This window comes from Sceloporus undulatus, chromosome 9, assembly GCF_019175285.1.
Source record: "Sceloporus undulatus isolate JIND9_A2432 ecotype Alabama chromosome 9, SceUnd_v1.1, whole genome shotgun sequence".
Taxonomy (NCBI): Eukaryota; Metazoa; Chordata; class Lepidosauria; order Squamata; family Phrynosomatidae; genus Sceloporus; species Sceloporus undulatus.
This window is the reverse complement of record NC_056530.1, coordinates 32,752,750-32,764,140: the sequence shown is the minus strand read 5'-3', so window position 1 is coordinate 32,764,140 and position 11,391 is coordinate 32,752,750. Positions and strand designations below refer to the sequence as shown.

At 44.1% G+C, this 11,391-nt stretch overlaps 1 protein-coding gene across 1 annotated transcript; it reads left to right on the top strand.

The window, feature by feature from the left end:
* Positions 1-1,190: 1,190 nt before the first annotated feature.
* Positions 1,191-11,202, top strand: TUT1 (terminal uridylyl transferase 1, U6 snRNA-specific). The gene is made up of 10 exons (XM_042441242.1): positions 1,191-1,321; positions 3,177-3,367; positions 4,248-4,457; positions 4,570-4,684; positions 4,769-4,899; positions 5,913-6,139; positions 6,928-7,037; positions 8,581-8,703; positions 9,355-9,447; positions 9,982-11,202. The coding sequence occupies exons 1-10, from the start codon at positions 1,240-1,242 to the stop codon at positions 11,040-11,042; spliced, it is 2,343 nt and encodes a 780-aa protein (XP_042297176.1). The 5' UTR covers positions 1,191-1,239; the 3' UTR covers positions 11,043-11,202.
* The last annotated feature ends 189 nt before the right edge of the window (positions 11,203-11,391 follow it).

Below are 11,391 nucleotides of genomic sequence, written 5' to 3'. Positions count from 1 at the left end.
TCAAAAGAGAGCAATTTAAAATGGCAGCAGCAGTAGGAAATTGAAATTTATGAAATTGAAGGTTTTCACGGCTAGTATCCATAGTTTATTGTGGGTTTTGGGGGCTATGAGGCTGTGTTCTGGAAGAGTTTATTCCTGATGTTTCGCCAGCATCTGTGGCTGGCATCTTCCGAGAATGAAGATCTCTCTGAAGATGCTGGCAAAACGTCAGGAATAAACTCTTCCAGAACACGGCCCCATAGCCCCCCAAAACCGACAAAAAACTATAGAAGGCCATTTACACTCTTGTATATTCATTGGATAGCCTAGCACATGTCTATCCCTCCTGGGTTGGCCATCAATCTGTCTTTTATCTATATGTTTTGTTTCACTGTTCCTCAAACTGTTTATGCAGTACTTTTTTTTATTTGGGTTTGAATCTTAAATTAGGAGCCATTTTCCAAGTTATTTAATGTCCCAAAACAGAACATTTGACACAACCTAGAGACATAACAACTAGTACATTTCACATTGCAGCACTATAATCTTCAGTTCCTGAGCATTAGCTGAATTCTGAATTTTTAACCCGTTTTACCACACCAGGACCAAGGCAACTGGGTTTAAATTCCTTAATTCCAAGATCAACTAATGGCAACACGAACATGTTAAACAGTTAAATTATATCTTTCCTCTTAGGCCTGAGAGAAAAGACTAGAAGTTCCAATATCTGAAATGATCCAATTTGACACTGCTTTAATCGTTGTGGTTCAATGCTGTGGAATTCTGGGAATTGTTGTGGGGGCCACAACAAATGTCAATTCCCAGAAATCCACAGCATTGACCACAGTGGTTAAAGTGGTGTCAAATTGGATCATTCTAACATTGTCTTTTGGGCCTTTTAACTGCCATGGTTCAATGCTATGGAATATCCAGGGAATATATTTCACTGTGGCACCAGAGCTCTCTGACAGAGAAGGCCCAATGCCTCTCAAAAAACTACAACTCCCACAATTCCATCGCGTTCAGCCATGTCCGTCAAAGCTGAAGCGAGCGCGGCGGGCGGGTCTTCGCTCTTCCCGCTCAGCACTCAGGCCCCGCCCCTGAAGGAAAACCGGAAGTGCTTAATACTACACAGACGGACGTTTCGCTTTCTGCGCATGCTCCCAGAGAAACCATAGAGATGAGAAAACCAGAGCGTCTCAGGAAAGGACTTCCGGCGGGGGACGTTCCGCAGTGTTTGAAGGAGGCCTTGGCGGGGAAATGGCGGAGCCGGCGGGGGATGTGGAGGCTCTGCCCCGAGGAGGGTTCCGCTGCTGCCTCTGCCGCGTGACGGTGGCCAACAGTGAGTCCTGGGCAAGGAGCCTCAGTGGCCCTTTTGTTGGGGGCCCTGCCATGGCCTTCCTCCTGAGGAGGCTGAGAGAGCGTGACTTGCCTCAGTTGTGTTGCTTTTGTCGCACCTTTGAGACTTAACTCAAAGAAAGGAAGTTGGCAGCATGAGCTTCCCTGGGCTTTCCTTCTTATCGATGTTTTAATTGTATGTACAGCGCTATATAAATAAAGTTTAATAAGGGACGTACTAAAACAAAGGATAGTACTTGCCCATAGAGAAAGCATACTTGCCCATAGAGATTCATTGGGGATTGCTTGCCCTTTGGGAAACATAGTATTTACCTGCCCATAGGGAAACATAAGAAATTACTTGCCCATAGGAAATAATGAATCTCTATGGGCAAGCAATCCCCATTATTTCTTATGGGCAAGCAATCTCCAATGATTCTCTATGGACAAGTATGCTTTCCCTATTGCTTTCCCTATGGGCAAGTACTGTCCTTTGTTTTAGTATGTCCCGTTTAATAATAATAATAATAACAACAACAACTTATGTCCACTCCCTCAGGTGCATTCAGTCTCAAAGATGCCACAAGAGCTCTTTATTTTTGAAATCTATTATTATTAGTATTATTATTATATTATGATATTATTGTTATTAAAAGTGAAATAACTGATGAGGATGTTGTTGTTGTTATTATTATTATTAAAAGTGTGTTTTGGAGTGGGGTTCAAAGCTTCCCCTGCCCCCTCGGTATTTTTAACAATGCCACCACAATACTATTGTCCCATCTACATATTGGCAGGGCAGGATAATAATATAGCAGCTCAAAAATAGTCTGGGAACCATAAAGCCCTATGAGGAGAGACTTAGGGAGCTGGTGATGTTTAGCCTGGAGAAGAGAAGGTTAAGAGGTGATATGATAGCCCTGTTTAAATACTTGAAGAGATGCCATGTTGAGGAGGGAGCAAGCTTCTTTTCTGCTGCTCCAGAGACTAGAACACGGAGCAATAGATGCAAGATACAGGAAAAGAGGTTCCACCTCAACATTAGGAGGAACTTCCTGACAGTAAGGGCAGTTCGACAGCTTTAGGATTCTATGCAAAAGTTAAAACTAATATGCTGCTTAATGATGTGGAAAGAGACTTAAAGCATCAGACCAGGGGTCCATCTTGCCCTCAGGTGGACCCTTGCCCTAAAGAAGTCACTATTTTTCCACATCCTTAAGCAGCGACATGCGTCTGGTTTTGTGTCCTTGTACATGAGCTGGTCTATCATATTTTTCTTCCTCAGTATATAGAGGAGAGGTCCACATTCAGTGAAATTTAGTTGTGTTTATTAATGCTTTCCTAAACCAGAATTTTCATCTTCTCATGGTGATCTAACTATGGTTTTAGGGCCAAAACACACTGCAGAATAATCCAGTTTGAAACCACTTTAACTGCCCTGGCTCAGTGTTAGGGAATTCTGGGAACTGTAGTTTTGTGAGGCATTGGGCCTTCTCTGTTAGAGAGCTCTGGTGCCACAACAAACTACAGTTCCCAAAAGTCCCTAGCACTGAGCCAGAGAACTTAAAATGGTTTCAAGATTATAGTTTTTTGTGGGTTTTTTGGGCTGTGTGTCCGTGTTCTAGAAAAGTTTCTTCCTGACGTTTCGCCAGCATCTGTGGCTGGCATCTTCAGAAAAGATGGCCTCAAGATGGATTATTTCTTCAGTCTGTTATGGCTCTTAGTTACAGAGAGGTATTAGCCATTTGACTTTGATGGATCAGCACACAGACCTTTTATACTGGAGAAAAGGGCTTTTTTATGCTGCTTCTTATCCACAGAATTGCAACTGAAAAAACCATCTTGGTTTTATATTACAGAGCCCAGCCTGGATGATCACTTGCGTGGAAAAAAGCACCAGCACTTGGAAAACCTCCGTAGTATCCGCCAGACCCAAGAGCTTCGCAGTGTTTTTGTCAGTGGCTTCAGCAAAGGGACACCAGCCTCGGAGCTGAGCGATTATTTCCAAGCCTATGGAGAAGTGATCAATGTTGTGATGGACAAGGATAAGGTGATGGTGGCAATAGCACGACTGTTTAAAAGAAAATAAATCATTGAATCATAGAGTTGGAAGAGATCCCCAAGAGACATCCAGTCCAGCCAGCTGCCATGAAGGAATACACATTCCTGGGGTGCTGAAACTATTACCAGTTTTTAAAAAATGGTGTAACTTTGTTTCTCAAAGAACAGAGAAAGCAGAATAAGTAGAGCAAAATAATTCCCTCAGTGCTTTCTCAGCATGGTTTTACACACAACAGTGTCACCAAATGTGTACCGAATATCCCTTTGAATATCGCCAAACTCTTTGCATACTCCATTTGATAAGTTTCATAATTTGTTTCATTCCTAAGGACAAGATACTCATGTTTATGGTACTAAGTTTCACTGATTCCCTAGGATTTATATATACATTTTCTTGTATTGAAGTGCATAGCACTATTTGAATGCTAGTTGGTCCAAATGTTCTTTCTCTTGAACTGCTCATTCTGTTTTTAAGGAAGTACAGTCGGCCCTTCCCTTATGCAGGGATCCGTTCCAGACCCACGTAAGGGAAATACTATGGGACTTGTGCAGGTGGTGCACGCGCCATTGCTGCTTCCAGTGCGCAGCTTCAGCATAAGCTGAAATCCTTGTAAGACGCAGGCACACTATACTCATTCTTTGTTGGCATTTGACTGACTCAGCCTTTGTCCGACTTGTTTCTGTCCTGTTGTTCAGAATTTGCTCTACTGAAGTTAAGCAAATGTTTAACGTTTCCAGCTATATAGGATTCGTCCATCCTCATAGTGGTAGTGCTGTCCATATATGGCAAATGATTGACAAAGTAGGAAGGCACTGAGTGATTCTAGAGACTGATGTTCATTTCCTCCTATTGTACATTTGGCTGCTAGGGTGTCTATGCCATTGTAGAACTGCAAAACGAAGAGATGCTGAAGAACGTTTTGGCGCAAACAAACCATAGTCTAGGAGGCCAAAAGCTGCGTGTCAAACCTCGAGAGAAGAAGGATTTCAAAAAGAAACCTCCTAGGAAGCAGGGTTCAGCCAGGCAGCAGCAGCTGAATCCTGAGAAGTTGGCACAAAAGTTGTGCGAGGCTGACGACGTGAGTGAATTAATTCGATGTGGCCATTTCGCTAATGGCCATACTATAAAATGGGTTGAAATGTTGTCAATTACTGTTATCTGAAACCTTGCTATTGGTCCCCTTCTTATAGGTGGATGCACAGATGTCTTTGATGGTGCAACTCTTTGAATTTTCAGAGAGTGAGCGGCGCTTGCGGGACTTGGTGGTCACACTCTTCCAGGAAGTTTTCCTAGAATTTTTCCCTGGTAAGTTGCTTCTCTCATTATCTGCCCCAGTCAGCTACTTTGACTTTTATCTTATAACCTTTACTTTGGCCTCCACATTCCCAGGTTCTGCCATCCTCCCCTTTGGCTCCTCAGTGAACAGCTTTGATGTCTCTGGCTGTGACCTAGATTTGTTCCTGGACCTTGAAAAGGCAAAACACTTCCAGGCTTCTGCCAAGGGCTCCAGTGCATCACAGGTACGAATGGGGCTGAGAACATGTATAGGAAAGGGAACAAGGTTAGTGTTCGTACACCTTGCATCCCCTGCCCTGTATTTGGGGTCAGCATATCTTCATATCTGGAGCCAGCATATTCTTAAGAGGTTCCAATAACCTTTTGGAACCCTAGGTGAAGTTCCCACAAGAAAAGAGTGAGGACCTGTAGGCATTTCACTACAATGGGTGTGCTGACTCCTTCCTCACCCAGACCCTTTTGCCTTTTTCTTCTTGCACCAAAAAACAAAGGGAGGTCTCATTGCACCAAAGCAGTAAGACAGCTCTTTCTGCCTTCCTCCTGCCATGCTTCCAGCCAACCTCCCGGTCCACCCTAGGGTTGTTCTCATCCAATTACTGTTTTTGTTACCCTCAAGTTAAATCTTTCAACCAGTCCAGAATCCCATTGTCAATTCTTGGGAAAGCCATCAGGTCTTTGTTGGAAGATATCACACTACATAAGGCTAGATTTCAGGTATAAATATTGATCCCAAAAACCTAGCCTCTGCACACACAGTATGCATACAGTTAGTCCTCAGTTTATGCTCCATGTATGAGCTGTGTCACCCTCAGACTCCAGTCTAAGCCACTCCTGCTTTCTGTGGTCTACACTTGGACTGGTGAATATCATCCCTTTTAATGCCCTCAGGCTCTGCTATCCAGTTTCCATACTTCCATTGGTCCTAAGGTTACCCAGCCTCTTGCAAAGTGTCCTTGAGCTAAGCAATTCCCCAGACTTTTAAAGATGCTGACACAGTTGGTGCAACAACCCCCATCCCCTCGCCTTTCTTTGGGTAACAGTAGACAGCCTGGTTCTCCTAATGTTAGGGACTACAACTCACATCAGTCTCTAGTAACTCCAAAAGGTCTAGAAAAGACGTCTGTTTGAAATCCTGGAGAAGCCTTGTTATTCAGTGTAGACAATAGTGGGTTTCTTGTACCATGATATAACTACTTTAATCCATTCCTAATGTCTTTCCTTTCTCTTTTGTCTCAAGGATGGAGCCAATCCAAAACTAGACTCACAGTCAGAGGATTCACTCCTAAGTGATGTGGACCTGACCACAGCCACAGTGCCTGAAGTACTAGAACTTGTTGCCACTGTGCTGCAAAAGTGTGTCCCAGGAGTTCACAATGTCCAAGCTGTGCTGAATGCCCGTCGTCCTGTTGTCAAGTTTTGCCATAAAGAATCTGGCCTGCGTGGTGACATCTCCATAAACAACAGGTATAGACATGCATCTACGCGTCAGTTGTTTTAATGTGGGCATTGGAAATTTCTGAGCCTCCAGATGTGGTTGGACAACATCTGTTATCAACATTTTATGCAACGATAATCTGCAAGAAAGGAATTCGATCATAGAATAATAGAGTTGGAAGAGACCACAAGGGACATCCAGTCCAACCCCCTTCTGCCATGCAGGAACTCTCAATCAAAGCATCCCTGACAGATGGCCATCCAGCCTCTATTTAAAGACCTCCAAGGATGGCCACAACACTCCAAGGAAGGAGTGTGTTCCACTGTCAAACAGCCCTTATTGTCAGGAAGTTCTTCCTAAAGTTGAGGTGGAATCTCTTTTCCTGGAGCTTGCATCCATTGTTCTGGGTCCTAGTCTCTGAAGATGCAGAAAACAAGCTTGTTCCCTCCTCAATATGACATCCCTTCAAAAATTTAAACAGGGCTATCATATCACCTCTTAACCACCTTTTCTCCAGGCTAAACATCCCCAACTCCATAAGTCGTTCCTCATAGGCATGGTTTCTGAAGTTAACTTTTTATCTCCAGGTGGTCATGACAACTGGGGATGGTGAAGTTGTAGTCTAGAATATTTGTTGTTGTTGTTGGTGGTGGTGTTATCAAGTTTCAAAAGGCTGTTGTAGAGCATCATACTCTCTAGTGTTTTCAACTCCAGTAATGACATATTACAACTGATATACATTTTAAAATAGAATGGAGGGGGTTATCAATTTTGCATTAAGAGCTCACGTGTCCCCCTCTATTTTTTCCCTTGGCAGGCTGGCACTCTGCAACACACGTTTCTTGCAGCTTTGCACTGAGGCAGATGAGAGGGTGAGGCCTTTAGTCTATGTGGTGCGTTACTGGGCAAAGCAGCAGGTGCTGGCAGGTAAATAGAGAATGAGTGGCAAGGATGAATAAAGCTTGGGGTACGAGGCATAGGAAATCAAAATGGCATCCTCTAAATTCACTGTAATTGCCATAGTCCCAGTGAAACGAATGGAACTTCACAAGAATGTGGAGCACGAGGAGTTACCTCAGGCCAAGAGACATACATGTGTAGCAGAAAACACTGCCTGTGGACTTACATGGCAGTTGTACTGTACCACCTTGTGGTGATGGATAATGTTGTGCACCTGGTTACCTATCTGGTAGCATGCACACACTTTTGGTCCCATTGCACAATGACCAGTGGGCAACGACCATTGCTTTCTGATGTATTCACATGACTGACATCTTTGCATAGCTGTTTGCAAAGGGAGGGAGCCCAGTGACAGATACAGATTCTACAATCCTCTGCCTCCTGTTCTTATTGCTGGGCACAGCTATACTATTTAGATATGAAATCTCATTTTGGCATGTCCACAAGTCATTGATCAGCTTAGATATGAATGCAAAGATGAATGCAGCTTATTTTCACAATGAAAAACAGTTACACATAGGCAGCAGTGGGGAGACATGACCAAGCTGCTGGCTCCAAGCAGCCTATTTCTTCTTTCCCAGGCACTGCACCCACCACCTTTTCTCTCTTGCTCTTTCCTCGTTTCCACTTGATGCTCCAGTTATCTCAGCATCAACAGGATTCTGGCCTTTACGCCCATGTGTTATTGTATTGCAAGGCATCTCTCCAGAGGATCAGGCTGAGAAATATATTTTTCTTAACTATCTTCTTGGTACTTTTTTCCACTGGAGATGTGTAGGAGTCACCCTGGATTTTCTGTAATACAAACTTGGGCTTTGGCACTTAGCCATGGCCTTTTTAAATAATATATCAAATTTTATAAGGCCTGTCAGGCACGTTGGAAAACCACTGGCAGGTACTATTTGGGGGTGCTTCCCCTATTTGAAGGGAGGCCCTCCAAAAGCCTCTGGAGTCCAGTGGCCAATACAGCCAGCTTCTGGAATGATGGGTATGGTAATCTAATGCTACACGGTTTCCTTATCCCTGACATAAAAGGTAAAATCAACTGGGAAAAGATTTTGAGTTCTCCAGAGTCCTTCAGCAGGGAGATGATGGAAAAAAGCAGGGGTACCACCTGGCCCAATGAAGCTTTCTGGAGTACTTCTGTGGGCAATTGGCTTACAGACTGTAAACTGCTTAGAGCAGTGATGTCCAAACTCTGGCCCTCCAGGTGTTTTGGACCTCCATTCCCAGAATCCCAAATCATTGGCCAAGGTGGCTGAAGCTTCTGGGAGTGGAAGTCCAGAACAACTGGAGGGCCAGAGTTTGGACAGTGCTGGCATAGAGAGTGCTGAGTTCACTGTTAAACGGTATAGAAATGTAGATGCTATTGCTATTGGATACTTTTGGGGTGCAGCTTTGGATTTTCTGGGCTGAGACACAGTGAGAGACTGGAGATCCCATGGGGATGGGATCTTGGGCTGGAGGGGAGGAGGCCAGGTTTGCTAAGATTCTCTTTACCTTTCTATAGGGAACCCTTTTGGTGGAGGTCCCCTCCTCAATAACTATGCCCTGACGCTGCTGGTGCTTTTCTTCCTGCAGACACGCAGCCCGCCAGTCCTGCCCACAGTTGCCCGCCTGAGGGAACTGTTAGGTAAGTTCTGCCTCAGGTTAGGATATTGAACAGCTTTACTGGTTAAACCACACTCCCTCACATGATGCCATTCAGGAGTATTTGACTACAAGTCACATTAGCGGATAAAGGTTGGAATCCAGCACACCTTGAGGGCCCCAATTAGATAGATTGGCTTTGATTTTGTGTACAGTTTTCACCCAGTACTTGTTGATATTGTTGTGTGCCTTCAAGTTGTTTCTTACTTATGGTAATCCTTGGCAAGATTTGTGCAAGATGTTACCTTTGCCTTCCCCTGATTCTGAGAGAGTGTGACTTGCCCAAGGTCTCCCAGTGGGTTTCTATGGCTGAGCGGGGATTCAAACCATGGTCTCCAGAGTCATAGTCCAATGCTCAAGGATTTATAACCAACCCTTTTCCCTATGAGATAGGCCCCAGCAAACTGGAAGATGTCAGATGCTGTCTCCATCTTCAAAAATGGTTACAAAGTCAGCTTGACATCAGGATTGTAGAACAGATAATTCAACCAGTCAGTCTTGGTGCATTTAGAACGCAGCCCTGTGATTACTATGAAATCGGGGAAAACAAGATACAAATGTTAAAGCGATTACATGCTCATGCATGTGGGGGCATTATTCTCATCCTCCACTCTCTCCCTTCCTCCTTCCACAGATGATGAGGAGCAGACCACAGTAGATGGATGGGACTGCAGCTTCCCCAAGGATTCAGCCAAATGGGACCCAAGCAGGAATAAAGAGAGCCTTTGTGAGTTGCTCTGAGGAGACTAATATTTATATTCAATGTGACATTTATCAGACGAGGGCATTGTCTGGCACACCAGTTTAATCACATTTATCTACTTTCCTCTTTTGGGAAAATATGTGTCCATAAGATCAGTGTCTATGATCAGCATGCGCATACCATAATCAGAGAGAAAGCTATTTTGTTTTTAATTTAATTTTAATTTTTTGTTTCATGTAGTCTAATGTAGTCTATTGGTACTTGATGCAGAATTCAGCATCCTGAAAACCTGTACCTTTCTTTAACTTTTTTGCACTTTTTTGGGCTGGAACTTGGAATAGATAATTATAAGTATGGCTTGTACACTTTTTATACACATTCTTGTGGATCTTGGGTCTAAATAGACAAGACTTCCAGGATATGTGATGGAAGACGTGGAGGGACAGGTAATTGTACTTGACACAGTTGTATGTGCATGCTCATGCCCTCTATTTTGTAAACAGTGGCTGTCCACTGCAATGGACTCAGTGGTTGTTGTTTGTCTACCTCTCATTCTAGGCTCCCTTCTAGCAGAATTCTTCCATGTCTTTGAAGACTACGATTTTTCAGGCTGTGTGATATCTCTCCAGGAAGGTCAGCTACTGCCTTTGTCCACTTTTCTATCATCTGAAGTTAGTGACAAATTCAAAATTGGATCGTTCAATCTTCAAGACCCCTTTGAGTTGAGTCACAATGTAGCTGCTAATGTCAACAAGAAGACGGCACAGCGATTTCAGCTGTGCTGCCGCAGTGCTGCCAAATACTGCCGGAGTTTGCAGTACCAGCGCAAGTCCACCAAAGGCAAGATCTGGGGACTGGTCCGCTTGTTCCAGCCAGGCAATTTGGAGACTGAGGCTGATACGGCTGGAGAACTCATCATCTGCCTCCCTTTGACACTGGCAGCACTGCCTTCAAAGTCCCCTGAGCACCACGGTGGGGATTTCCACCAGCTTGGCTTTCAGAAAGTCTGTGCTGGTGTAGCATTTGTCTTAAGGGATGTGCTAAAATGTAGCTGCTTGGAAACACAGGGATTTGGAGAAGAATTGGCATCCAATGACTCTAAGAAGGAAGAAGAACAGTCAGAAACAAAGAATGAGCCATTGGCAGCAGGGTTCAAACGGTCCCTGGATGATGGGGAAGAGAAAGATATCTTCTCCCCTTTTGCTAAAAGGCCACGAACTGAAGCTTTGCTCCCCTCTGGGGAGAACATGACCTGGGACTGCTCAGTCTGGCACCATGTGTGGCAGGGACGGCGACGTGTCCGTCGACAGCTCCATGCGCTACACCCTGATCCCAAAGACAAGGCCGCCTTGCTGGAACTGGAGGCAAAAGTGTCTGAGGCCATTTCCCAGCAGAAAGGGGAAGCGAGGCCTGTGGACCCTCTACTGCGATTCATAGTTTGTGCCCAACTGGATGTGGATGGCACTCCTGGCAAGCCAGACACACACATCAGCTTGAGATTCACTCCAGTGCCTGAACAGGCTGTTGCCTTCAAAGAATTCTTCCACTTCCTGCAGCACTTTTTGCCCCGGATGGTGGAACATCACTTGGCTAGCCAGGCTGAGCCCCAGGTTCAATAGAAGGAAGGACAGCAGCTTCACCAGAGAGCAGCATTTACATTATTTGTATATCCATAAAAATATAAAGGATAGGTGGTAATAGGTGGTAAAACAATGTTGTGTTTTATGTTTGTTTACTTTAGTTATTCCTCTCTTAACTACATAAAAGTGTATTGAAGGAGGCAAGAATGGTAGAGTTTCCTTGTCTTTTGTTTCAGAGCTTTGCTTTTAAAATTACATACATTTTTGTTAATTATACATGTTATGCATCTATAGTTGCTCCCCACTGCTGCTTTCCTGTTGTTAAAAAATTAGAAGGAAATTAGCTAGAAAACTTACAGACTTTTCTGAAGGCAAAATAAGATTTTAA

Bases quoted from the DNA above. Each gene is read 5' to 3' on its own strand.
- TUT1 (XM_042441242.1), top strand. From the start codon at position 1,240: ATGGCGGAGCCGGCGGGGGATGTGGAGGCTCTGCCCCGAGGAGGGTTC. The intron at 3,368-4,247 runs GTGATGGTGGCA...TTTGGCTGCTAG, and splicing joins TTGTGATGGACAAGGATAAG to GGTGTCTATGCCATTGTAGA. The intron at 4,458-4,569 runs GTGAGTGAATTA...CCCTTCTTATAG, and splicing joins AGTTGTGCGAGGCTGACGAC to GTGGATGCACAGATGTCTTT.